Raw genomic sequence first — 26,084 nt, forward strand, 5'->3', positions numbered from 1 at the left:
ACGTGGCTTCAGTGCCGCGGGGGGGCTCTGGGCTTGGCACAGCCTCTTCTCTTCCTCCTTGTCACTGGTGTCCCCCCACTCTTCGCTGATGTTCCCCAGCCCCTGAAAACAGTTGATCTCATTGTCATCTCCAGGTTCCCACATCTGGTTCTCGTTAGCAGATCCCAGGATGAAGTTCTTCAGCTCTCTCCCTTCCTCCCACCCCCAGGTGACCCAGGCAGGATTATGGGTGATTAGAAGACAGGCAACAGAGCAAGAATAGGTGGGGGAGGGACTGTTATAAATAGAAATACCATAAACTTATCAGCCTATCACTCGAGGTAAATTCTGGTTTTAATCTCTCGGACCTGTAAATATGACGACTCACAGGGGCCAGACACCGTTAACTCTTTCAGAGCCCCATGGCTGCTTGCCCATCTCTGATGGCGGAGCACCTGAAGATGGGATGGGGAGCAAGTTCTCGAGCTGAGAGGATGTCACCAGGAGGGACGAGCTGGCAGACCCAGGCTGTCAGAGCAGGGGCAGGGAGGAGACGGTGGTGTGGGAAGCACCTCCGTTTGAATGTCGATCGTGTTTGGAGGTTTGGGAAGGCAGAGAAAACCAGTCCAAACATTGGGATTCCTGACATTCTCACACGTACGGGGGCCTCTGCTCGCCCGGCTCTGCTGACGAGGAGGGTGCTGCGGGTTTAACATCTTCTTGTTCTTCAGGCAAAATTTACTTTTGGGGGATCTCCTCAGCCCTTTTGTGAGGGAAGGGTTAGAAAGCTGAGCAGATGGAGGGGTGGCATGGTATGAGAGCGGGGTGGCAATGCGGGGGCCAAGAGGAGGACAGGGCATAGGGACCTGGCAGGTTTGGGAGTTTCTCTGCAGCAGCACCAACTGAAGGAGTTGTGAAATAGAAGGTTGTCCTAGAAGAGTTTGCCCTGAGGAGTCTCCATGCCTGTACAGGGAGGTCAGTGTCTTAGAAGTGGCTGAATTACTTGGTCCTGGTACCCTCCTGCCCTGGGAGGGTTCATTGTGTGCAGAGAGCACTAATGAGCTGATTTGTGAGACGGTCTCTTTGGGCAGCTCTGTGGGTGCCTGCGGCACCTCGCCCAGCCTCCTGCTCTGGGATGGAAGGCAGGATTCATCCTGCTGAGCTTCGGGGACATCGAAAGGGTTATGGGTGACAAGAGCTCTCGTGTACTCTTTGGAGCGGGCACTGGTGCAGAGGCAGGGCCGTAGACAGGAGACGCTACGTGGGGATTGATGCTGTTCTTCCCACAGCGAGAGGGCGAATGCTGGCAGCGCAGTGGGGCTCAGAGCTGCTCTGGGCTCCTCCATCTCTCTTTTGCTGGGACGGGGAGATGTGGGAGTCTGTCTCGTGCAGAGCTGCGTGGGTGTTGAGCTTCCCAGGGTCCCTCCTCGGTGGCTTCCCGCTTCCTCCTAATCCCCACTTTGGAGGGGGAGGGAGCGTTGTTAGTGTCGTTAGGAGCTCGTGACTCTATGGAGAAGTATTAGCTTTTAATTAATCACCTAAGCTGGCTTTTGGTAAGAGCCCAGCCTGCGTGGAAGCGACGGGCAGTGGGACATTCCTCACGCAGGTTTGCCGCTGCCCTGACATCCCCGTTTCACCCTAGCTGATGCAAGTACCTCTGTCCCCAAGCAAAGGAAAGTCCTCTATTTTTAGTGGGCAGCCCCTTCCCATGGCACATGCGCAGCCGGACCCCGCCACGGCTGTTATCACGTCTCAACCCCGCAGCAGCACAGCTGACACACCTCTCGCGTCACGGTGCTTATCTCACCCTTCGGCTGGGTCTCAGCTGAGGGCTTCTGAAGGTGACTTTTAAGGCAAAGTAGCAAAGAAATAGGAAAGCCTAGCACACCTCTGTCTATTAAGGGCCTCCTGTCCTTTCTGGGGAGGTCCTGGGCTCCTCTTCTTCCATGGAGAAGCTCCTGGAGTTTAGAGGTGTAAGGGAAACCCACTGGGCTCAGATTTTTCTTGGACAGGCTCAGTAGCTTGTGGAAGGGCAGCAAAATTGGTCAAGTGCCTTTTTTTTGAACCTGGGTCCCAACCCTGGAACTTGGGATGGAGACAAGTTTTCTGATAGCTTTTGCGGTGGATGTTTGCCAAACACGTCGTGTGATTTATGGTGCGGTCTCTTTGGCCAAGAGCGAGGCAGCGGAGAGCGGGGAGTGCTCGCCCGCTGGCAGAAGGGTTTCAGCTGATGTTAAGGGGTCACAGCGGCCGAGGAGTGGCTGCTTGTAGAAGAGATGCCTTGGTAGAGCCACGCGTGGTGAAGTGTCGGGAGCAGGCTATAGCAGAGGTCTTCAGGGATGAGCAAGGGACACAAGTACCCACGGTGCTGGACATCGGTGAGCTCTTCCAGTCAACCGTCACTCGAAGCAGGACAACGACACGGTTGCTACCACATCGCTGCGACTGCAGGAGAGGACGGTGCTGTTGCAGAGGAGTACCCTTGTGCTGACCTGGGGTCTGCAACTATCTAAGCGAGGTGCTGGCGCAGCTCAGGACCTCGTAGGCTCTGCCTGCCCTGTCCTCGCCACGATGCTAGCCTGGCCAGAGCATCACGCGTCCCTGCTCCAGATGCATCCTTTTGTAGCAAGAGTTCGCATGGGAGAGCATCACCACCACCACCTCCCCCAAGTCCCCGGGCTCTGCCATGGAGGCAGATGGTGCGCAAAGGGTTAGGTGTCTTGCAAGTGAGCGGCTACCCAGGTTTTTTCCCCTCTAGCCAGGGTTACTAAGGGAGAGATCCCTCCATCCGCGCACACACCCTGTCCGTTTGGCAGAATTCCTAGCTGGATTTATTTCTGCCGATTTGCTTGTCTTGGTATGAAAGGGATTTGCAGAGGGGAGAGCTGCAATTGGCCAGGGGTGGGCTGAAACCCCCCGTCCTGGGTTTTGCGGTTCAGCGGCTGACCTTTCCCCGGCGCATGGTCTGCGGGGGGGAGGCCGGGGGGTCAGGGTCTTCTCCTGGGCAAGGGACGTCGTGCTTTAACGTGGAGCTGCGGGGTCTTTCAGGAAGGGCTGCCTTCGTTATCTGAGCTCGGGGAGGTGGGGGGAGCCGGGCCTTCTCTTCCACTTTCTTGGCAGTGTCTTTGGCACCGAGGGCTGGCACCGACCCCAGAGGGCTGCAGACTCCCACTTCAGAGAGACAGATAAAGAAAGCACTTTCTGTCAACAAAACCCGGCCCAGCTTCCCCAGAACAGGGGAGGGGAGGAGGAGCCCTCCAGGAGAAAGGAGAGGGAAATCCACCGCTTGCCCGCGGAGGAGAGGAGAGGGAGGAGGGCTCCTGCGGGGTCGGGAGCTGATCCAGAGCTGTCATGGCAGCAGCGGAGAAACTCCAGCGCGTTCTGCGAAGCGGAGGCGAGGGTCCAAAGGGGAGGAAACCAGCTTTCCCAAAGCACCCCTGAGCCCACGCTTACAGCCCTGCCTGTGCGGGGACTGTTCTCCCCCCCGTTGCCTGCAAAGGGGAGCCCCGCCATCAGCCCCGGCGAGGCCAGCGGCTCTCGCAGCTTCGCTGACAAAGCCGTTTCGGGCCACGTCAGCGCCAAGTTCGTGGTGGTGGTGGTTGGGCAAGAGCTGGCTCTCGTGCTCTGCAGAGCCATGTGTCTTGCATAGCTCAGGCCTGACCCCGTGATCTCCCGTCTCCCACGTGTCCTGAGCCCGGTCCCGGGAAGCCCGTGTATCCCGCAGCCAAAGCGTGGCTCGCAAATTGCTGTAGACAAAGCCCACCCGTCTGTCCAGTTTCCCAGGTAGTGTCACCACCTTGGCTTGTCCCACGCGCCCCATCTCTGTCTGGTTTTATGCTGGGATGCAGATGGGTATGGACAGATGGCAGTCCTCAAACTGAAGTATCTGCTGATCTTCTTGGGTCAGTTTCTTGACTCTGCAAAGGTCTGGTGGTGTTTCTGACCTGCAAAGCAAGGGCCTTTCGTGTCCTTCTCATGGCTCACACTTCCACCTCCTCTCCCCTCGCAGGCCACGACATTAATGGAGCTCTGGAACCATCTAACATCGACACTAGCATCCTGGAAGAGTACATCAGCAAGGAGGACTCACCAGATATGTAAGTGCATCCCTTGCTCCGCAGCAGGAACAGCGTTCACTGTTGTTTTCTGTGGAGAGAAGTTGAGCAATTTCCAGCCCTGCAATTTGAAGAATCATTTAGAAATCACTGTGCATCCTGGCTGCGCCTCTCTCTCTCCTAGAGTCCTTCTTTATTGCTCTTTGCTCCCTTACTCATTTCCAGTTCTTCCTCCTGTCTCTTCCTGGCTTCTTGCCTTTGAATTTCCCCAGTCTCTTCTGCCCCCTTTCTTTCTCCTCCCGAGGGCACCGCAAAAGACTTCCTTAATTTGAGCAATGGGAAAGTAAGCACTAGGAGCTCAGCATGGAAGATTAAATCCCCAGCACAACACGAGTTGGGAGAAGGGAAGGGTCTCCCTGTGTGCGCCGACACTGGCAAAGGCGGGGGAGCAGACCCGGATAGCAGCCAGTGCGATCTGGGCCGCAGGGTGGGAGCAGGATCTTTCGGGGCTGATGTGACAAAGCAGCTTCCATGTGCTAGTCTGTAAGCTGAAGCACGGTGAGCAGATCCTGCTGTCTCCTGCTGACTTCGCAAGCTTTGAGGTTGGTGTCCTGGGCGCTTCGGGCCTTTACAGCTCTGCAGATGGATTTTACGCCCTTGGGGTTGCGTCAGTCCCACCAACCCAGGTGTCTGACCTGCCTTCCTGTACGCTCCTGCTGGTGCCACCACAGTGCTGCCTGTTTTGCTATTTTCTGGGTGTCCCAGAGCACCTGAGTGGCTCTGTCCCCATTGCTGCATGGCTGGGGAGGGAAGGGGTGGGCAGAAAGCACCGTCTACCTGTCCCTCTGCTGAGGTTGTCCCCTTCTCTCTCTCAGCTGTTTCCCTGACATCCCTGCTTCAGCCAGCTATGCACACCCCCAGCCCTCCAGCTCAACCACTGTCAACGCGCCTCTTGCCAGCTCCATCGCCAATGTGACCAACCCCGCTTCCAGCGGTTCCCTCCACCTTCCTCCCCCGGGCAACCAGATCCCAATCCGGCATGGTCCTCTTCTGGCCAACCCTTGCGGACCCGGCTACGGTGCTCACCTCAACTGCAATAACAACAATGGCATGGTGGTGCCCAAGGGCTACCTTGGCGGCCACTGCCTAAACAACGTGGTCCCTCCAATCAAATCGGAGCCTAAGGCCTCCTACGCACCTGGGTAAGTGGGGTTGGGGTGGAAGAACAAGGGCAAATGGTGGGACAAGTGCTCCTCCAGGCTGGTGGGGCCTGGAGGGTTGGTGTAGTTCATCCCACAGTGCCTCAACTGCTGGCAGCGTCAGTCTGTATTAAACCCTTGCTTCACGGAGAGATGCTTTTTTACAAGTGTAGGTTCTGAAGTTCCCTGGAAGGTTGTTTGGTAGATCTTGGCTGTATGCATTGATTTAGAGAGGATCAGTAACATCCCCTGTGTCTGCAGGTGGTGGTAGAGCCGTCGGCTCTGGGTGACCAGCATATCTATGCTGCACATCTACAAGCGTGTGATGGGAGAATATTGTAGCGTTGTAATTTTTTAAGAAGGAAGAGCCGCAGAATAAATTTGAACAAGACAAAATTAGTCTCCAGGATGTTCCCGTGACTATCGCAGGGGAAGACGTTGACTAAATTGGGCACAGTGATGTACTTCTCTTGGCCTGGTGTTGTAGATAACTCCACTCTTGAGAAGAAAAAGATGGCATCTGAGCTGGATTTATACTCCTTTGCAACAAGCTCTGGATGCAGACCTGGCGAAGGGGAAGAGGATGAGCCGGTTTTAGCATTGCTGGTGGACTCAACTGGACAATTAGTCCTGGGAGGAGAAAAGATGTGGTTCCTGCTCTCTGGGATAGCCTTGCCTGAAACAGGCAGGAAGGAAATGACGCTGGCAGGCTGGGAGAACGCAGCGACATGGCAGCGGCCATCCGCAGTGCCCCAGGGGCCAGACAGAGACCATGTCAGTAGAGAGCACTTTGGCAGGCATGGCACGCTGAGAGGGTATGGCCCCACAGTGGTGACAGGGATAGGAGCTGGCATCCATAAAGCTTTACTGCCTGGAGACCCAAAGGGAAGAACATGTCTGGTCTCTTCCTCCTCGTGCATCTCTCTGGTCCATGCTGCTCTCCCCCAGTCATACGGGAGTGAAACAAGAAGATGATCTGAAGCTGGACAGATGAAAATCAACGTGTGCAGCAGCGTATTTATCAGCAGGAGGCCCTGGCAGTTGGCAATAGTCATACCACGAGGAGCTGTGCTGTGGTCCAACCTGTCTCTGTAGCAGAGGTGATGGGTGGCCCTGATGCGCTCTCTGCACAGCCAACCTCTGTGCCTTCTCCAGTGGAGATGGTGGATGTAAGGGACAAGGAGGGCAGGATGGCCCCAGGACTGCTCGTCTCTGCAAGCCCCTGCCTCGTTTTTCTCCCTCTGCCTTGTGCCCTCTAGTGTTGCCAGCAAGTACGGCGTGGCGATTCCCAGATTTGGAAGCCTCTAGCAGACTGAACCAATGATTCAGCCATAACGCAGCTCTATTGGGATGACTTTGGCCCTTTGGATGAACTTGGAAAGATCTTGCCAAAAGAGACAAGCTTAACAGAATCTGCCCTTATTTTATTGCCAGATGGGGGAGTTCTCCCTTGCTGTGTACCCAGAAGGCTACATGCAGCTTAGGAGGAACCATGCCCAAAAGCATGACGTGATGCCTTGTCATGTCCCCTTCTTCTGCATGCATCTGGCATTCTGCAGGATGTGAGAGGTCATGAGTAAAGATCATAGCTTGCTGTTAGAGGTGAAGACCTTGGTTTGGATGTAGATGAACTGGGTCAGCTTTCATGGCAGCATTTCTTCAGCATCCCAGAATGACTCTTCCCCATTGTACTAGGCTCTTCCTGGAGGAGCAATTTCTCACTTGTTGGATACCAACAAACCCTTCCCTTGGATGGGGCACATCCACACTACCTCCCTGTGTGAATTCTGCAGTGTCCATCTTTCTGCTGCAAGGCCTTTTCCAGCCTCCAGGATTCCCTGAATTGTCCCAGGCCCTTTTGTTATTGGCCGAAACTTGGCTCGCTGAGGCACAAATCCTATTAAATTCGTAGGAAATATAGTATGAAGTCATGGCCAGCATGGCAAGGAGACTGGAAATAAGGCTGGTGATAGATGCTCCAGACCAAGTGTAGAAGGGGAGTGGTGGAAAGGTGCTGCAGGTGAAGGATGAGGTAAGTACGGTGAGGGCTCTTTGTTGGGGTTACCCTACCTCATCCCTCTCCAGCTACTGCTGTGTACTTCTTACCATGGAGAACCCATTTAGGGGGTCTTGGGCTCCTCTGGTGCAGGAAGGTCCTGGTAGCTGTCCTGGTTTGTAGCTGTCGTTGTGGGTGCTGTCAGGAGCAGAGTTTCAGAGAAGCGTGTGCATGGTGTACTGCACCTTTCCTCCCCGCAGCCCTAAGGGCCTCGTTTGCTTTTTCACCAGCTTTCGTCCAAGCCATACTGGTTTGTCTGGGATTATTTTGCAGCCACAAAGCTGACGGTGTAAGATGGGAGAATGGAAAAGCATCCCCATTGAAAATCCACTTGTGACGAGGAACAAGGTGTCAGGAGGTGGGGAGGAAAACAGCCGTGTTTGTCTTAGACGGAGCAGACTTTGCCAAGGTACTGGGCCGCTGAAACCTGCTGGGGCTTGCTGAGGGTGTGCATCACCGGCGATGGAGCGGATGTGAATGGGCAGACAAGCTATCTCCCTGCCAAAGATCTCCAAAGGATGGAGCATACAGCAAACACTAAGGTGAAGTGAGCCTCTCTCTAGAGCGTAGGCTGCTCCAGCCACCAGAGCCACTGCCTCCCTGCCCACCTCTGCTGCAGCTTTGGCTTGCAGTGACTGTGGCTCAGTCTAGCTGGGAGTAGGACCTCAACTTTTTCCATGTACTCGATCTCCAAAACGTTGCTAGAGAAGAACCAGTGTCTGAGACAAGCAAGTCCTTTGCTTGTGCACCAGGGTGGTGGAAATTTTACCTTGGCCTGAAGATGTGTGAGGTCCAAGCTTCTGCTGCAGTAGGAAGCATGTTGAGGAGGGGCTGCAAAAGGAAAAAAAGAAAAATTGGTTCAAATGAATTTTCAAGGAGATGCTTTGGAAATGGCTGAAGAGACCAGCTGCCTGGAGTCTCTGCTGGCTCGAGGTAACACAAGGAAGGATGCAGGAGCTAACCGGCTCCCTGCAGTGCATCTGCATTGCCACTGCACACGATGGGGCTGGTCCTCAGTCCTGCCATCCCCGAGCCGTGGGTGTGCTGGAGAAGGCAGCTGAGAGTTCCCCTTTTTACTTGGTTGCTTTTTGCAGCCAGGGCCAAATCCTGGTCCTGGTGATGTCGGAGTAGAGCCAGGGTGATACAGCCAGCAGCTGTGGTGGTGCTCAGGTTCGTACAGGTCACAAGGCAGAATCCATCCCATGGGCTTCCCAGCCTTCGCTTTTGTGCATCAGATCCCAGGTCCCAGCCCAGCTCCCTCAGAGCCTCCCATTGACCCCTGATGAAGCACACGGTCTTTCTCTGGGGAAGAGATACGTTTCGGTTTGGCTTCTTTCAACTGGAGATCTCATTGTCAGGTCAACAAAATGTCTGTCCCTGCTCCTGAGGTCCAGGGAACCACTGTGGGGAGCAGTGACAACTACGGCAGTCCCGAGCTCGTCAGCTGGACACGCTCGGGGTGACGGGGATCTGCCGCGGGCACAGCTGGGATTTCCGACAGGAGCCCGGAGGGTGCTTTGATCGAACTGGACCTCTCAGTTGTGCTGGAAGCTGGTTTAAAATGACCTTCCCTTCTCTTTCCCCATTGCTCTGCAGCACTTTACCTGACTCTCCCCCGGACTCTGGATCAGAAGCCTACTCCCCTCAGCAGGTGAATGGTAAGTGCTGAAAAGAGAGAGAGGGGAAAAAAAAAAAAAAAAAATCCAAACCCTAACCCCAACATCCTCCCCCTCTTTGTTCTGTGAAAGTGGTTGGCTCTGAAATCTTTATCAGACGGGAGAAAACAGGCGGCTGCAATACGTGGGGAGATTATCAGTTAGTAAATATCCCTAGACTTTCGCCTATTGTTCTGCTGCTAGTCTTTGCAAGGGGGGAGAGCGAGCGAGAGAGGGAACAGGAGAGAAGGCAAGGTGGGAATCCACTGACACGGGGAGAGATCGGCGGTGTGGCTTGTCCCCGAGCAGGGTGGGATGTGGAGCCCGCGAGCCTCCTTGTCCTGCCCTCCTCCTCGGGTGAGCGAAAGGCAAAGAGCGGGAGCGCGTCCCTGAGATGGAGCCCGGCTCGGGGAGACAGAAATGAACCTGCCGTTCAGCAGTAAGTTCCTTCCCAGCCCTTCCCTCCCCTCCAGTGGGGCCAGCTGATCCTGGCGGTCTTGCGCTCCCCCCCGCAAAGGGCAGAGAGAGCTGGGTCCCCCCAGGTGTAGGCAGGGTCACTGCCAGACCCTGCTGGCTCCCGCTGGGGAAGCCACCGAGCGTTATTTGGTTCCTCTGGTGACCTTCACTGCTCTTTGGTGGAAGAAACTTCTTGGTGAGGAAGGAAGGTTGCTTCTGGTCTCCCTTCCCCCTCGGCAGCAGCACCCTCTTCCCAGGCTCCAGCCCAGTCCCCACCAGGAACAGCGCCTGCTCTTTTTTTTTTGATGGAAGAGGTCAAGAGTTCTGTTTATCTTGCTAAAAAAAATCCCTGGAATTCCTCCTGGCCCTTCCTTAAATATAACAAAGAGGCCGGGTTGCTCACCACGGGGAGAGCTGCTTTGACGTGCAGGCAGAGCAGGAGCACCTCTGCTTGGGGAGGAGAGGAGGCTCCAGAGAGCACCCGCAAAGCAGCTCCTTCCTCGTGAGGGAAAGGATCAGATTCCCGGACCTGGTTTTTCTCTGGAGCTGGGAGCACAGAGCACGGGTCCTGCATTCGGCAAATGCATCAGCCCCTATCTCCACCCTGGTTAGAAGCCTGTGAAAACTGCGATGTGCTGTGGACGCGGTGAAGATGCAGTGTCTGCTGCGAGGGCACGTTCTCAGATCCTTGTGCGTGGGTTGTCCCTTGAAAGCTGCACAATGTCTCCCAGCTTGTACCCGAGCCGCCAGTGCCAAGGCTGACCATGCTGCAGGGTCAGGACATTCACTTAAGATGTTGCAAAGACGTATTTCTTGCAGTATTTCGCAGGGGAGGATGCGAGGCTCCTCTCCCAGCCCTGAAGCGGCTGTCCTTTTATGCAGGTTTGGTCTCTGAGGGTTGTTCTGAAGCTGTTGGAAGCTGTATCCGTCAGCTGGGCTGAGTGGTGCCGAAGCTGCCTGGCCAGTTGTGTTATTGAGCTGTGCTGGTTTCGCTCCAAGTTACGCGGGTGGAAGTTGAGTGCTTGTCAGGATGGCAGGAGCAGAGCTGGGTAAGGGGGATGTCGTGCCCGGTACCATCACTACCCGGCTGAAAAGCAGAGAGATACTCCGTCCCAGGGATGTCACCTGTCAGCCCCGGCCATTGCGTGAAAGCAAGGCTGCTCCCGATCTCCAAACTCCTGAGGATGGAGATCTCCCCTCCGCCCTGGAGCCCTGGTGCTTGGCTAGGCTGTCCCTGAGACAGCTCCAGAAGGCAGACTGGCCTGCGAGCAGGACCCTGCCTGTGAGCACGGGCAGAGGAATCCAGTTCGATGGGTGCTGGAAAAGGGCACCGAGAGATCTTGGCGGGTAGCAGAAAGCCTTTGCAGGGAGCAGAATGGGTGGAAGTGGCCCTGCCCCGGCAGCTTTCAGTAGGAGGGCTCAGCGTAAATACATTTCACTTTTCCAGACCTTGCAACGGGAGGAGTTTTCTGATTCCTGGTCAAGTGCTTTGGCCTCATTAGTCAACCACTGACTGGTTGTTCTGAGACCAAAGTCCATCCAGCCCAGTGTCTGGCTCAGGGCTGGCTGGTGGCACCTGCTTAGGGGAGCAGCCTGGCAAAGACGCAGCAGATACCTTCCCGGCTCTCCCCCTCCATGTCCCCATAGTCTGTAACAGGCTTGGCCGGTCCCTGGATGTGTTTTCTCCCTCCTGCAATTTGCTGGTGCTTAGCTTAATCAGATGTCCACAGCGGGGTGCAAAGAAGTTTTGTCTTGCACTTAAAACACCTGCAAAGTCACTGTCCCTTCCCACCCCTTGGTTTCCTTATACCCCAGAGCCAAACGCCCCCGGAGTCAGTCCCTCATTTCTGCAGGGACCTTGGTACTCTGTGGGGACACCTGAACCTTGCAGGTTGATGGAGACACACCTCCAGTCATTAGGCAAAGGCTGTGAAAAGAGATGAGCTTTTGTCCTGTTGAAGGAAAGGTGGGTGGAGGCTTGTTCTGTGGGGCTGGGGACCAGGCTGTGGGTTTCCCACAGGCAGGAAAACCCAGGGAAGAGCTCCTGTTCTGAGGCAGTGGCTCAGCTGCCCATTTTGTCACTGCCTGGGCCTTTCAGTTCCAATTTCTCTTAGGTGATGTGCTTCAGCTGCACATCAGCAGCTGGCTTGCTACCAGGTTTTGACCAAACCTGGCTGAGCGTGCTTTGTTGGCACAGATTTGGTGTACTGGATTCTGGGGAGGTCTCAGGAGGGTAACGTGAGTTTAGCTGATTTTTTTTGTTGTTGTTTAAAGGACCGTGCTGTCAATCTCCTTAGCAAGCACAGGCTTTTGGAGTGGTGTTGAGATCTTCTGTTTTAATGCTAGGATAGGAGGGAAGGACTTCCATGCTGGAGAAATGTTGAACTTCCACATGAGGCTTCTGTTACCTGCTTCTCCAGGAGCTGCCTGTTAATGCCTCAAATTCCCACTCATCTACATCCAGGATGCTCACTCACGTTTTCCTGGGAGATTTTCATGGGAAAATCTGTAAATTCTTTCAGATCATATTTTTCTCAACATGACATCTTCAGCGTGCACTGTTCTGAAAAGTTTCTCTCACATGTAAAATCTTGATAACTGAGATTTTCCTGTGCACAGATTTTCTTGCATTGATCTTCTCTCAGTCTTTGTCAGCTCATTTCTCATGTGTCTTGCACTAAAGTTGGTGATCATTCTTTTAGTTTTCTTGTATTTTTTCACGGCGTTTCTTCACTCGTAGAATCTTGCTGTGAAAGGGTTTGATTTTGCTAAAGAAGCATGTTCCAGGTGAAAAGTTTCTTCTCTTTACGGTTTCTTTCTTCTCTTTACAGCTTCTGCAGTGAGGATAGAGAAGCTGGCATAAGAAATCATTGCAATTTATCAGACTCAGATCTTTGCTCTTCACTTGCTCATGGCACAAGCTCACTCTTTTTTAGGGTGCCTTAAAACATAAAAATAAGCTGCTGAAATGATGCCAATGCTGACTATTCTCAGAAAGTTTGAGCAGGCACTTAATCCTGTCATTATGGCTGAGTTCTGATGAGAATGGTGTTAAAACTTCACTGGAGTGGTCACTAGTGGGACCAGTCCTTCAGTACTGTAGGCAGTGTCATACAAACACCTGAGTTCAGAGAATGGAAATCATGTCCCGCTTCATCTGAGATGAGCACTGAGCCTGTTCAAGTCTTGCCAGCACACCAACTTTCTCACCAACACGTGTGTTTTTCTTCAGTAAAATTATTCATATTATTTCCTTTGGTCAAATCACTAATTTCTAATCATTCTCGAGGCATATTGGGTGAGATTCAACCATGATGCTTTACTTCACACACTTTACTTTTTGCTCTTAGCCTCCAAAAATGTTTTGGTTCTAGTTAAAGCCCTCAGCTGAGCACTGGCATTGCTGTGCATTGAGCTTTATGGCTAGCTGGAGGCCAAAGCAGCTGCAGAAAGGGAGATGGATTTGCGTGCCCCTCCACACACCAAGCATTTCTTTTGATGCTGATATAGTCAAAACGACCCTTATCATGGCATGGCCTTAATATCCAATTCCAAATAGAGGAGGAAAAAGGTAAGATTACATTTGAATATCCCTTTTTGTTTATTTAAATTTAGAGATCAAAGTCTCCTTCTGGTTTAAATTTAAAAAAATCAAGCAAGTGCCTCCACAGAAATCCTCACTGGTGGTGCTGATGAGCTGGAGGTGTTCAGGTCATTCAATTGTCTCTTCTTTTCTCCAGTTGTTCCCATGCCTGTCTCCGCTCTCATTGGAGAAGAGCCCAGCAAGTGTCCTTGGTAGTACCTTGGCAGTACGTTGGGTCGTACTCTAACACAGTGACAAGCCTTCTTCGGTGCCTCTGGCCCAAGCTGGGTGAGGGCATCCTTGGGACATCTCTCTGCTGGGACTATCGAGGACACCAGGCAACGCACCGAGCTGGGACCCCGAGCCCTCAGATGACCAGTGCTCTGTGGGATGAATCCCACCCTTGGCTTCTCAAGGCTCTGTCAGTGAGTGAGAGTCTGGTTTCTTGGCAGGGTGTCGTGGCCCACAGCTACGAGGAGCTCTGGCGTCATGAAGTAGCTCATCTTTGCCACAAGAGCACGTTGCTGGGCACCTTCCTTGGGCCATGCCCTGGAACAGTAAAATTAGGCAAAGTTCAGGTGCTTTCTCTCCAGCTCTGCATTTCCAGGCACAGGCTTCAGACCCTGTTGCTGACTGTTGGACCTTTTCCCCCAACTGTGCTTTCTTGGTCCATGCCGTTCCTTGGTGCTACAGGAACGTGGTGGTTGATGGATTTTCTGTTTGAAGGGAAATACAAAGCTAACACAAAAGCTGTCTGGGAATTCCTAAAGACATTCTTTCGCTGCAGAGCATCCACGCAAGATACCTAGGTTTACCAAATAATCAGGAATGTTTGTGGGAATCTTCCCTGTTGTCCCTCAGCCTGAGTTGCTCATTGCTCTTCGAGTTTTGGTTCTTTGAGCTTCAAGATGCTGGGCCTTGCCTGCTTCCTTTGTGCTCACCTCTTTCAGTCTCACCTCTTCTGAGACGATGTACAGTACAAGACACCCGGTTTCGTAGTGTTGCACGTCCCTTTATCAGCTGGCCAGCCAGGACCCTGCTGTGTCCTTGCTCTGGTGATACCACTTGGACAGACTGGGTCTGCGGTTGACAGCCAGGGCTGCAGACTTGAGAAGGGAAGCGCTGTGCTGGTTCTCATGCCAGGGAGCCCGGGAGGTGTTTGTGGGATGCTGGGGCCATTAAGGAGCCTGGGAGGAGAAGTCAGTGCAGGGCAAGGTGGCCACTGCAAGGCAGAAGGGGTGGCTGAGGGGACACAGCCGTGCTGAGGCTAGGCAGAAGAGGCAGGGAGGTATGGGTTCGTGAAGATAACCAGGACTAGGATAGTTCTCCACTCTTCCAGGATGGTTCTCCACTCTTCCAGGGGAGAGGAGTGCTCTGTCTGTGCTGGACCCTTAGGACACACAGCGCGTGGCCCTACCTGCTGGTCTAACAGCTATTACTCTTCCTCTCTTTCAAGATCCACACCTCCTCCGGACCATGACCCCCGAAAACATGTGCCACATGACCCCCCCTTCTCGCCTGGAGCACCCTCCTCCGCCACCTCCACCACCACCCCCCCACCTTCAGGGTCCCCCGCCGCCGCCCCCCCCTCACCCGCACCAGCAGCAGCACAACCCTCACTACCCCAGCCTGCAGCGGGACATGTACATGAAGGCTGAGCCCCTGATGCCACCGTACGGCATCGGGCAGGGCATGGCACCCGCCGACCTCCACCATGCCCAGCAGTCGCAGATGCTGCACCAGCTACTCCAGCAACATGGAGCAGAGTAAGGCCTCAAGGCACCGGGGCTTTTCAGCGTTATTTGTGCAATTTGGGGAAGCGGGGGGATGAGGGAACGGGAGCTGGAGGCTTGCGGAACGCGTGAGCAAAAATTACAGGGTTTAACTGCGAGTTAAGGAGCGTGCCCTGGGTCTCTGGGAGCGAGCTGGGGAAGCGTCGAGGTGGAGATGACCCAAAGCGCGGGGCAGGGGTTTGCGGTGCGTGTCTCAGAGTTGGGTGGTGGGGACGGACAAGAGGAAAGCAAAGACGTGGCTCAGCGCACGGACAGCACAGAGCTCGGCAGGGACAGGGTGGGTGGGCAGAGCCTGGTGGGAGAAGGTGGTGACGGTGCTGAACGAGCCGGTGGCTCCCTCCCTGAAGGTGTTGGTTTTTATGCGAGATCCCAGTTTTTTCGTGGTCACGGGCTGTGGGGCTGTTACCTCCCCACCTCTTGCTTTCCTGCTCAGCCTTTGCTTTCCCGTGGGTCTCTGCAGCCTCCCGGTGCACCCTGCCAAGAAGAGGAAACACTCCGAGTCGCCCCCCAACACCCTCAATGCACAGATGCTCAACGGGCTGATAAAGCAGGAGCCAGGTATGGGGTCCGTGCCACTCAACCCTGACAGAGTCCAAACGCCTCCCTGGCACCAGCCGGGAGCGCTCTCACCAGGTATGTGGTTTTTGCCCCCTCCCCGTCCCCCTCCCCTTAATACCCCCGGCATGCAAACCCCTGCTGCCAGCCTGGGCACCCCGCTGGGCCAGGGTACTTGGGAGGAGGGCACGTGGGCACTGCAGGGTGCCAACGAGTGGGGCTCACCCCGTCTGGGTCCTCGGGAGGAGAGCAGGGTGGTGAGTTCATCCTGGCCCAGATCTCGTGTCGTTGGCGGTGCCCTGGCAGGCAGGAGGCAAGCTTCAGGCTGGCCGCAAAGGCAATGCCGCTCGCTTCCTTGTGCTCTTACCCAGCTGGATGCTCTGTCGGAGTGATTGAAATAGGTGTTTTCCCCTGACTGCAGGCCTGATTCAAGATAATGACAGTTTGAATGGCTCCTACTTGGATCCCAACTACCAGTCTATAAAGTGGCAGCCACATCAACAGAACAAGTGGGCAACTCTGTATGATGCCAACTACAAAGAACTGTGAGTAATTCATCCACCTTTGGAGAAAGTCAGATTCACCTTTCGTGTATCGGTGGCAAGAGACTGGGGTTGGGGGCATTGTACTCACAAGACAGGACAAGGATTGTCCTGAGCTCCCCCTTGTCCTCTCCTGTCACCTGCTGATCTCTGCTTGCTTGCTGGGCTGTGGGGGAGATACTCTCTCTGCTGAACCTTTGCCATTGGGAAAGTTACTTCTCCGCGCTTCTTCAGGACTGATGGAGGATTAAGAAATGGGGCTGGCTCTGTAGGAGCCAGCAGAAGGCAGTTCAGCAGCTTTGGTGGCAATTCAGCAGCCACTCAGACCTTGGTCTGCCATGGAGGGTTGTATTGGCAAATACAGCCTTGCCCTGAGCATGGTTTGGACCTGCAGCGGCCCTTCCTCCTGCCCAGGCTTACCAAGGTCCTGGATTTTAAAATAAGTGTTAGGATTTCCTAGACAATGCATAGCATGGATGACTGGAGGTAATCTAGAGCCACTTCAGCACAGCTTGAGAGCAGCATAGAAAGGAGCCTGGGGAGGAGGAGTGGGAGCGGTTGATGGGCAGAGGAGGAAAGGAAGAGAGAAAGAATGGAAGAGGGAAGGGGTCGAGGAAAGCTGGGAAGCCAGGAGGGGCAGCGAGCTGGCAGAGAGGCAAGGGGAGTGAGTGGAGAGGAAAGCTGGGGTGACCAAGGCGGGTGGAAAGGAGGTGGGCTGGGGGGGCTGCGCGGAGCTGGGAGCTGGAAAGAGAGGCTGGGGCAGAGGAGGGTGGAGGCAGCACGTGGACAAGCTGCATAGGGAAAGAGGAGTGCTCAAGAGGAAACCACTCTGGATCCTCCCTGCATTCCTTGGAGGTGACCGAGAGCTGGCAAGCAGCAGGCTGGGTTCCAGGAACTGCTCGCCGAGCAAACGAACCCCGCTGTTTCCCCTCCTCCTCTTTCTGCACAGCCAGTGGCTGGTAAGGGTCCTCTCGGGGGACACAGAGTAGGGGGTGCTCTGTTGTCTGCGATACCGAATAACCCCAGATTATTTTCACACTTTTCCTGGATGGTGCTGAGGATGGGAGCCAAGGACCCCAGGTGAGGCCAGTCGTGGAGGCAGACTAGGATCTGTGACGTGCAGGGAAGCTGCGGCTGCAAGCCCCGGCCCTTCTGCACACAGATCTCCTGCCCAGCCAGCCCTAGTCCTTGTACGGTCTTTAACGCAGACCTGGTGGTGACAGGGGCATGCTATGGGTTGTTCCCCTGCAGAAGAGTGGCTGTTGGAGTTGGTTACTGCCTTGATGACATTCTGTCATTTGCAAAGACTGTGTTTGTGGCTGTTTCCCCAGCTGCAGCAGGAGTGGGGTGATTAGGGGAGATGGTTACTTCTGTTTTACTGAACTGTTTCCATAAAGGAAGCTTCTCCCACCTTCAGGTGGAATATCAACTACTTCTGGGAACTTGTGAGCAGCTCCAAAGTCCAGTCCTGCAGCCCTACTCCTGCTCTCCACCATCAATTTGCTTTTCTGTAGACTGGGGGACAGGGGAAGCTGACCATCTCTCGCTGAGCACGGTCACGCCACAGTCCCCAATTCCTGCTTTCCCACACAGGACAGTGGTGTTTGCATTCAGCTCCCACCCGCTCTGAGTGCTGTCTGGACACGTCACCTCTATCGCTTGGTTTTGAACCAGGGTCTGGGAGTCACTGGGCAGTCGCGATGCTGCTGTTTTCCTACCTGACAAAACGACCTTCAGCTTTTGCTGCTGTTCTTGTTTCTCCCAGACTCTGTTTTTGTGCCAGTACTGCCTCCAGCTGTGAGCCTCAGTATCTTTTCCCCTTGTCAGAAGGCTTCTTGAGAAGTGGAGGCACCAGGAGAAGCGAAACCCTCTTCTCTAACTTGGGCAATGCTTGGTCACAGCCTGTCAGTCTCCGGAGCGGCCTCTCTCTCACTGTCAATCTCCGCAGGGCTTTCACTATGTGGCAGAAGCACAAACGCACCTTGTGTAGTGAGCAGGCTCCAGTGAGCTCTGTGCATTGTAGGCGCAGACCTTTCGCACGGCCTCGCTTTTCTCTGACATAATGAGTCCGCTTTTCCTTCCATCTCACTGTTTACCTGCGCTGGGTAAATGGTTTCTCATCTGAAACACGTCACAAGTCGTTCAGCTTGTCACGGACTGTTTGCAGGTGTTACAGTCCCTGTTCCAGAGATTTGCCGTGCACCCTGGTATCGTACAGGCAGACTGGCAGAAGCAAACTACACCATATTTTCTGCTAGGGACAGAGAAGTTGCTGGGGTGCTGCAAACCACAGCTTTTAACTTCTGCGAACCCAGCCCTGCTCTGCCGTGTTCTTTGGATCTGTGCTTGGGATCACTTGCCTAATACCTGCTTTTAGGATTTAGGGCGAAAGCCAGAGCGAACCTACTTCTGTGGCATTTAGGTCATCATCCCGTTGTGTAATGAATAAATTCCTTTTAACTGACTTCATGTAGATTTTAGGAACCCACGTGCAGTTTGTTGTGGCGCTGGATTTGACCAGAATTAAGGGTTAAGGTCAAGGGTTGATCGATTCATTTTTAGTCACACACTACCTCGGTGGACTCTTCCTTCTTTGCGGTGGGTTCAAGGCCAGGTAGCTCTAGGAGAGCCTGTGCAAGCTGAACCTACATCTCTTTCTAAATGGAAGATCGCTTAGTTCTCCCGGTACAGCACTGCACTAGAACAGATCTATGAGAAACACCAAAATATCGATCTTCCCTTCCTTCTTCTAAAATGGCATTTTCTAGGTTGACTAATTCATGTTTTAGCAGGTAGGGGTCTTCTTCCTTTCTGCCTTTTGGATATACTCAGCAAATGAGCAGGCATCTGTGACTCTTTGAGATCCATGAGTATTTCCACAGTTTAGTTTCCTCTGAGATCATAAAGCAAGGCCAGCTGTTCCTGGTCTGTTTTCTGCTGGAAGCTGTTCTCTGGTTTGTATGTGCTGTTAGAGTTTCCTGCCCCTAGAGGGAACATATTTTTTCCCCTGCAATCCAGGTGCCCGCAACCTATTCACAGCCCCAGGAATTTAAATCATCTGAATCATCTGATTTTTCCTACTCTTGTTCTTAAGAAAAGAGACCAGGAAGGTAGGTTAAGGAGGGAGACCATAGGAAGCTGTTCAGGTTCTTACCCCAGCATGGTACTCAAGAGCTTGTTGGTGTTTTAATAGCAATTGGTGCACACAAAGAGCAGCTCTGTGCCCTGGAGTGTGCAGAAGATTGACTTCTCAAAAGCCATCCCTGCAGGTCCACCCAGCTGTGTGCAAGGGATAAGAACCTGCATCCAGCCTGTAGCATTTCCACTAAGAAGGACAAGTGCTCGCAGCCTCCACAGAGGGGAATTTTTCAGTTTTGTAGTGCTTTCTCCTGTTCTGCCTCAGAGAAAGCCAGGCCAGTGGTTACTGCTGCACAGGAGAGATCCAGCTCTGCTTCTGCATCTAGGCAGGACACTTTCTGTTGGGCTGGTGGAATAATTGCTTTGTCGTACTTTATTTAATATAGTTTTGAACCTATACAGAATAGTTTATGCTTGTGCCTGTGGATTTATGTGTAACATTCCATGCTAAGTATAATCTTACAGGGCAAAAAATACAATGAAATGATATTCCATGTTCTCCTCCTCGTGCACACACAAAATTAGGTCCCTTAGTATAGAATCATTTAGGTTGGAAAAGACCCTTAAGATCATCGAGTCCACTAGTAACCATCACAATGTTTTTTGTTCGTGAAAGAGTTTTCTGCTATGGTTTGTGATGATCAATAGCCCTGTGAGAGTTTGTTCCAGCTTGTATCAGCACTGTTCAAGCCCGTTTAACAGCTCTCTCTTCTTATGCAGTGAGTGTAGCTGTCACATCAGATCATATTTGTTCTCGTGTCTGTGGATATGTGGAAAATTTCATCTCCGTTCAGTAATTTTCCTGGCAGAATGCTACAGAGTAGGGGCCCTTCACCATTTCTCTTTTTCTGCTGTTCTGGGCTCCGTCTTGGAGCCAGGCTCCTTCTCAGCCATTGCCAGGGCTTGATGACATGAGGACAGCATAGTGGGGATCTGAACTAATTCTGTCGTTCCTAAGTAGCTTTTTCTGCCTTCTAAGAGACCTGTACAGTGAATTTTGTTGTGTGAATGGCAACAGATTCCCCATCCCCAGGCAGGCGTGGAGAAGGAGCAGCCCTCTGCCAGGAGAAGTGCAAAGGAGAGCTGGGCTCATATGAACTACACAGATTTAATTTTGACACAGACTTCCTAGAAGTAGGCTGGATGAAGGAAAGGTTGCTGCTTGGATTCGAGTGGAGGTGCCTGGAAATCTGCGTCTTGGCTTGCTGGGCTTGTGTCTCAGGCTTTGCTTATGTGGGCTGAGGAATCTGCGTTGGTTGAAGGAGACCAAAGTCTCTGGATTAGTTTTATTGATAATATATTTCTTCTTGGCCTTTTGCACTGGTTTTGTGGTTTCAGACTCACTGAACCTTCAAAAGGGTTAGCTGGTTTCCAGCAGCGGTGCCAAAGAGGCCTGGAACCAGGCAGTTCGCTAATTTACTCCTGGGAGCAGGAGTAATTCATCTCCCTGACAGCGTGCTCTGATAAATGCCAGCAGGCTCCCTCCTCCCTCTCCCCATTTGTTTACAGTTTGAGGTAAGGCAGCTGGCGAAGGGTAGTGCAGCGCTCACCAGAAACATTTCCGTGCTGAGGCCAGAATCTCTCTGCTCTGACCCTGGGAACTGGGCTGGTGCCGTTCTCTTCCCATCAAGCAAACTGGTGCTCTCCGTGTGCTCTCCCCCGAAGCTCAGGTCTGCGGGGGGAGCTTTCAGGCTTGCACTCCTTGGTTGGAAGAAGTGTCCTTATAAACAGCATCAAACCTGGCCTTGCTGCAGATCCTGGATCTCACGCAGGGGACGGAGACCAGTGTGACGTGCTCCGGTCCTCCTGGATGTGTTTTGGGTTAGGCGATGCGGTGCGTGGGCCAGCTTGGCTAATTCCGTGGTGACGGATCACAGAGGGCTCGCTCTCTCGTGCTGCGAGTGTCTGTCAGGCAGCTGAAGGGACCACGTACGGTGCTGAGCCGTGGACGTGCCGGCGGGGCTGCGTCAGTCTAGTGTGGACTGGGTGAGATGGCAACGTCATGCTGCTCAACTGTGGGTTCCTTCATCCCGGTGTTTGTGTCCTGGAAGAGAAAAAAAGCAGGGACTGCATGGAATTAGTGAGTGGTCCTTGAATTAGGGGGTCTTACGCATTGTGTCTTAGGAGTGGTTGGGATATTGGGGAACCTGGAAGGAAGGAGGAGAGAAACAGGGGAGATTTTTCTTCCAGAGAGGAAACAACTGAGGCACGTGAGCATCCCTCTGACGGTCCTGCCTTCAGGCACAGATCCCAGTACAGTTCCCTTTTCATCAGAGACACTTTTCTCCTTGCAGTGCCTTTCCCTTTGCTTTGCACTTTAATGTAGAGGGCGAGGGTGCTCCCTGCTCCTCTAAGTGCGGATGTGGGGAGTTTGTAACCTCTAACCCACCGAGATTGGGAGAAACCTCCTCTCCTCTGATCCTGGCCTTCTGAGTCCTGCCTTAACCTGCTTTTGTCAGTGGGGGCATTTTGGCTAAAATAATCCGTTTGACCCCAGACCTTTTATTCCTGACACTTTGCCCTCTGACCCCTCCACTCTCCCTGCGAAAAGCCAGCACGGCTTTGGTGCCTGCGGGACGTTGACTTGTCAGGGGCTGGTGTCATCCCTAATCCCAGGAACCGCTTCAGCCTCAGGGTCACCTGCCCTTCCTTCTCCTACCGCCCCGTTCACGGCAGCCGTCCATCCAGAGAACACATCTCCAGAGGGGCACGCTGCCTGAGGATCAGGTCCGGAGCTTTAGGTGGTGACCCTAAAGTCCCTGTGGGTTAAGAAGAAGGGGAGGATGTTTTTTTAGAAGTGTCACCGGAGTCCTTACAGTGCCGCAGACAGCGATGTCTTCGCACCACATGGCAGCAGGGGGAGCGGGTTTGCTGCTTCCAGGTGGGATTTACAATGTGAGAGTAAAAAAGCACTGGAACAGGAGATCTGGGGGGTAACCTGCCCTGCAGCGGGGGTGATCTGAGAGCAGCTCCTTGGGTCAGCCAGCAGCGACGGGCTGAAGGCAGAGGGCTGGGGAGATCCCTGGCCTCTCTGATACCTGGAGAGCAGCTTCTTGCCTCCACAGTACCCCAGTGCAGGTATCCTGCTTTGGGGGATGCAGCAGCCACAGCCATCGAGGCAAACTCAGAGAAAAGGAGCCTCTGAGAAGGGGACCCTGGAGGGACCGGGTGTTTCTAGAGGACAGAGGAAGGGGAGCCCAACTGTCTGCCCTCTCTCAACACATGTGTTTAGCAGCCATTGGTTTGAGTGACGTTAACCAGAGCACGTTTGGGAAGCACCCGTGGTTTGGAAGTTCAGTCAGTCCCTCCCTCTCCTCTGCTTTCTCTGTTAAAAACCAGTGAACAAAGTGAAAACAAGTGGTGAATGCTCAGGGGTCCTGGGCAGATGGAGGCAGCTCAGCAGGCAGAGACGGGGCTTGGTGAAAGCAGTCGGGAAGGGGTCCAGCTCCCGGGGGGTGAGTGCGGAGGGTGCTCGGGCCAGCCCAAACCACAGCTCCCCATCAGGAAGAGCCAGACAGAGAATTGGGGGCTGAGGCTGGGAGGGTGAGAGCGCAGGGGAATTCCTCTCGTGCTTCTGGGCTAAGGTAGTGCTCTGCTCCCACCGTCTGGTTTGTGTTCAGGGCACGGCATGGCAGCCCCGGGTCCCTTGGGTGCAAGAAATGAGTTGTAGTTGCTCACGGCCATCCTGGCATTATTCATGGCTGCCTGGAAACACCCACAGGTTTCATCCACATTAACCCCTCAAGTGTGTGGGGGGGGAGAATGGCTTTCCTCCCAGAAGAAAGGAAGGGACAGCAGGGGAGCAAAAGTGACCTTTCCATAAGCTCTTGCTTCCCAGAGTCTGCTGAGATCTGCCTCATCTGTCGCTGTCAGTCTGTCCACCTCCCCTCCCATTGCTCTGGGCAGTATCCGTCTGTCTGTGTTAAGAATTGGAGGTGGAAGTCAGAAGTGGTTTGCTTTTGTGGAAGCAGGCTCCGCGATTTTTAAGCCTGAGGATGTCAAAGGCTGGGCTGAGCTGCCCTTTACCTCATCCGTAGTTCTTTAATTAAAAACAATGGGATTTGGGTGTTCTGCGAGAACTGCTTGATGGGGAGGCGGGATGAGAGACATCTCCTTCCCCTCTGCGTAGGGCGGGCAGCGCCCGGGGGGCCCACCAGCCCAGGTCTGGGTTTTTGGATGGTGAGAGAAAGGGGACTTGCTGCAAAGGCCACATATTTCCCTCGTTCCCATGGTAACCAGCCCATTAAGGAGATGTAGATTAAACCTCCCCAGCTGGTGTGTGTTCATCGGGCAGCCGGGGCCCCCTCCTCCTCCTCTGGACATGCCTGCTGGGAGCTGGAAGCTTTTCGGAACAGCCGGAGCAGGTGGTTGTGATTTCAGCAGGAATCCGGCACACAGGCAGTCCCGCCCGGTAGCAGGGCCAGGGCAGGTGATGTCGGAAATGCGATGGGTGAAGCGAGCGGAGGTGTGGGACACCCCCCCCAGGTCAGCCTGAGCTGCTTCTCCCAGCAAGCAGCATTCAGGGGTCTGCTCCAGGCTTTGGGCAGGCTGTGGAGTGTGGTATCTCCAGTGTGTGTTGAGCCAGGGCTAAGCAGCTGCACTTTTTAGGAGCAGCACTCAGAAAGCAGATGCTAGCCCGCTGTGGCTCATATTATACTATGTTTATAGCATTAGTACTATAGCGTAGCATGTAGAGGGGCGGTTGCCGCAGCATCCTCATCAAATCCTAGTCACAGGAACCATATGTCTTTCCAGCTGAAGACCCACCTAAAGCAAAACTTGCAGCTTCAAGGGAGGTAGGGACCTTCTCTGAACCCTCATCCGTGTACAGCAGGATGGGTTGCTGCGTGGGCTTAGGCAAGGTGTCGGGTTCATGTCAGGCAGCGCTCATCAGCCCTGCGAGCACCCGAGAGCAGCGTCAGCGTGAGGCAGGAGGGGCAGCATCAGAGGCTGTCTCTTTTGCCTCAAAACAACCCTCCTTCCCCTCCCATGTGCTTCCCCCCGACAAGCGTAAGCCTCTCGCGGTGTGCCCGGGGCTCTGGTCTAACGCCTGCTGCCTTTTCCACAGCCCAATGCTCACGTACCGCGTCGATGCTGACAAGGGGTTCAACTTCTCGGTGGGTGATGACGCCTTTGTGTGCCAGAAGAAGAATCACTTCCAGGTCACGGTCTACATCGGCATGCTTGGAGATCCCAAGTATGTGAAGACCCCCGAGGGCCTGAAACCCTTAGAGTGCTTCTACCTGAAGCTGCACGGAGTGAAGGCAAGCAGGAGCTAAGGGCCAGCAGTGAATCCAGCAGGGAGAAGGGGTGCTTGGTAGACGGCAACACCATGTCTTCGTGTGCAAAGTTGTAGGGGAGTGCGTAGGAGAGTGCTGAAGGCCAGAACAAGGCACATCTTGAAATATGAGTCCTAAGATGGACTCAATCCCTGCCTGGGTGTCTTCAGGGCTGCCTCTCACTCGCTTTTGACTCCAGAGGTATATAGGCACTTTGGGAAGATCCTTTCACCCTCCCCTTGCCAAGGGAGGCACCCATGCTCGGGCAATGACCACACTCAGGTTGGGTGTTGCAAGTCAGTTGTCCTGAGTCCTAGGAGGGCTGGGCAGACAGCTGGCCTGTGCTGGAGAGAAGGAGGTGGGAAGGGGAAGGTTTTGTCTGTCCGCTCTTTGTCACATGCCCAAATCTTCCTCTTCAGCTAGAGGCCTTGAACCAGTCGATCAACATAGAGCAGTCCCAGTCTGACCGCAGCAAACGGCCCTTCAACCCCGTCACGTGAGTATTGCCCAGGCTATGTTCACGTTGGGGAAGAGCGACTGGGGAATAAGCAATGGCAGAAGAGGGTGAGGAAAGGGGCTGGGTCGGAGGCTGCAGAATAGTACTGTGGGTCTCACGCTCTCCACTTTTCTCCTCTGTTTCCCACAGCAAAGTTTTCCTCTACATTCCCTACTCTGCTCTGTTCCCAGCTTATAGACCTGCCTTGGTGGAGCAGGCCAGGAGATGGCCGATCCCCAAAGAACCTCCTCTCCAGCGGTGTCCTCACTCGCTCCTCTGTTTTCCCTTCCCCAGGGTCAACCTGCCTCCAGAGCAGGTCACCAAGGTCACCGTGGGACGGCTGCACTTCAGCGAGACCACGGCCAACAACATGCGGAAGAAAGGCAAACCCAACCCGGACCAGAGGTCAGGAGCAGAGATGCCTTCTCCAAACTGTTCTGGGCACTCAAGATGGATGTGCCAGTCCCCTGGGTTGGGGAGTGTGGCTGGAGGGAGGGGGACATGTCCTGAATTGGCCATCTTTGTCCATGTGGAGGAAAGCAGGTGTCTGCTGTGGCCACAAGAAGGGTCTCCCCCCACCCTGTGAGGGGTTGGGGACAGTGCAGAAGGAGAAGGGGCTGTGCCAAGCCCACCATGACAGCTTGGTGCCTCGTCCTCCAGAGGGGAAGCACACTCGGCAGTTCCCGGTGCAGGATGGCACCCTGACCTCTGTCCCCTCTTGGCAGGTATTTCATGCTCGTGGTAGCCTTGCAGGCACACGCGCAGAACCAGAACTACACTCTGGCAGCCCACATCTCTGAGCGCATCATCGTCAGAGTAAGTCCCTCTCTCCTCCCTCAGCCTCAATGGGTGCCCCACAGCCCTTTGCTGGATATCCTGGGCAATCCTCCTACTTTCCTCTGGCTTTTCAGTGCTTTCTCCACCCAACCCTTGCCTACCTTCTCCAAACTGTCACTGCCTTGCTTGTAGCTATCCCTATCCTCACCTGGGTTCTGGCTCCAGCCTTTCCATCCTACTCAGTCAGACCTGCTCAGGGCATGCAAGAACCTGTTGCAGGATGGGGAAGGCATCCCGTTCTCCCAAGGTTGGACCGGTACCCAGGGTAGAGCTGTTGGGAGTGAGAGAACAGTGTTGTTGGGACTCTGCAGCAGGGACAAGGTCTCCAGGTGCAGGAAGACTGGGCACCTTCCCAGGGCAGCACCTTTTGCATGTGCTAAGGCAGCAGTGCTCAAATGCAGAGGAGCAGGAAGAGATAAGCACCATCCCCAGGCTCTCCCGGGGCTCTGTTAGAGCACTCA

The 26,084-nt window shown here is 54.0% G+C and overlaps 1 protein-coding gene across 3 annotated transcripts in view; it reads left to right on the plus strand.

Annotated features, from left to right (window-relative positions):
* Nucleotides 1–26,084, plus strand: part of MYRF (myelin regulatory factor) — a 62,302-nt gene that overhangs the window by 22,967 nt on the left and 13,251 nt on the right. For 2 of the 3 annotated variants that reach the window (XM_010564272.1, XM_010564274.1), the window contains exons 2-11: nt 3,989–4,076; nt 4,910–5,236; nt 8,886–8,947; nt 14,440–14,749; nt 15,237–15,409; nt 15,753–15,876; nt 24,080–24,275; nt 24,710–24,786; nt 25,081–25,191; nt 25,512–25,602. In XM_010564272.1, coding sequence (XP_010562574.1) covers nt 3,989–4,076; nt 4,910–5,236; nt 8,886–8,947; nt 14,440–14,749; nt 15,237–15,409; nt 15,753–15,876; nt 24,080–24,275; nt 24,710–24,786; nt 25,081–25,191; nt 25,512–25,602 — 1,559 coding nt within the window. Of the gene's footprint in view, nt 1–2,642; nt 2,679–3,988; nt 4,077–4,909; nt 5,237–8,885; nt 8,948–14,439; nt 14,750–15,236; nt 15,410–15,752; nt 15,877–24,079; nt 24,276–24,709; nt 24,787–25,080; nt 25,192–25,511; nt 25,603–26,084 lie in introns of those variants that run through there. The other variant, XM_010564273.1, reaches the window with a different exon arrangement.

Source organism: Haliaeetus leucocephalus, unplaced genomic scaffold (assembly GCF_000737465.1).
Source record: "Haliaeetus leucocephalus isolate CR32 unplaced genomic scaffold, Haliaeetus_leucocephalus-4.0 Scaffold177, whole genome shotgun sequence".
Classification (NCBI taxonomy): Eukaryota; Metazoa; Chordata; class Aves; order Accipitriformes; family Accipitridae; genus Haliaeetus; species Haliaeetus leucocephalus.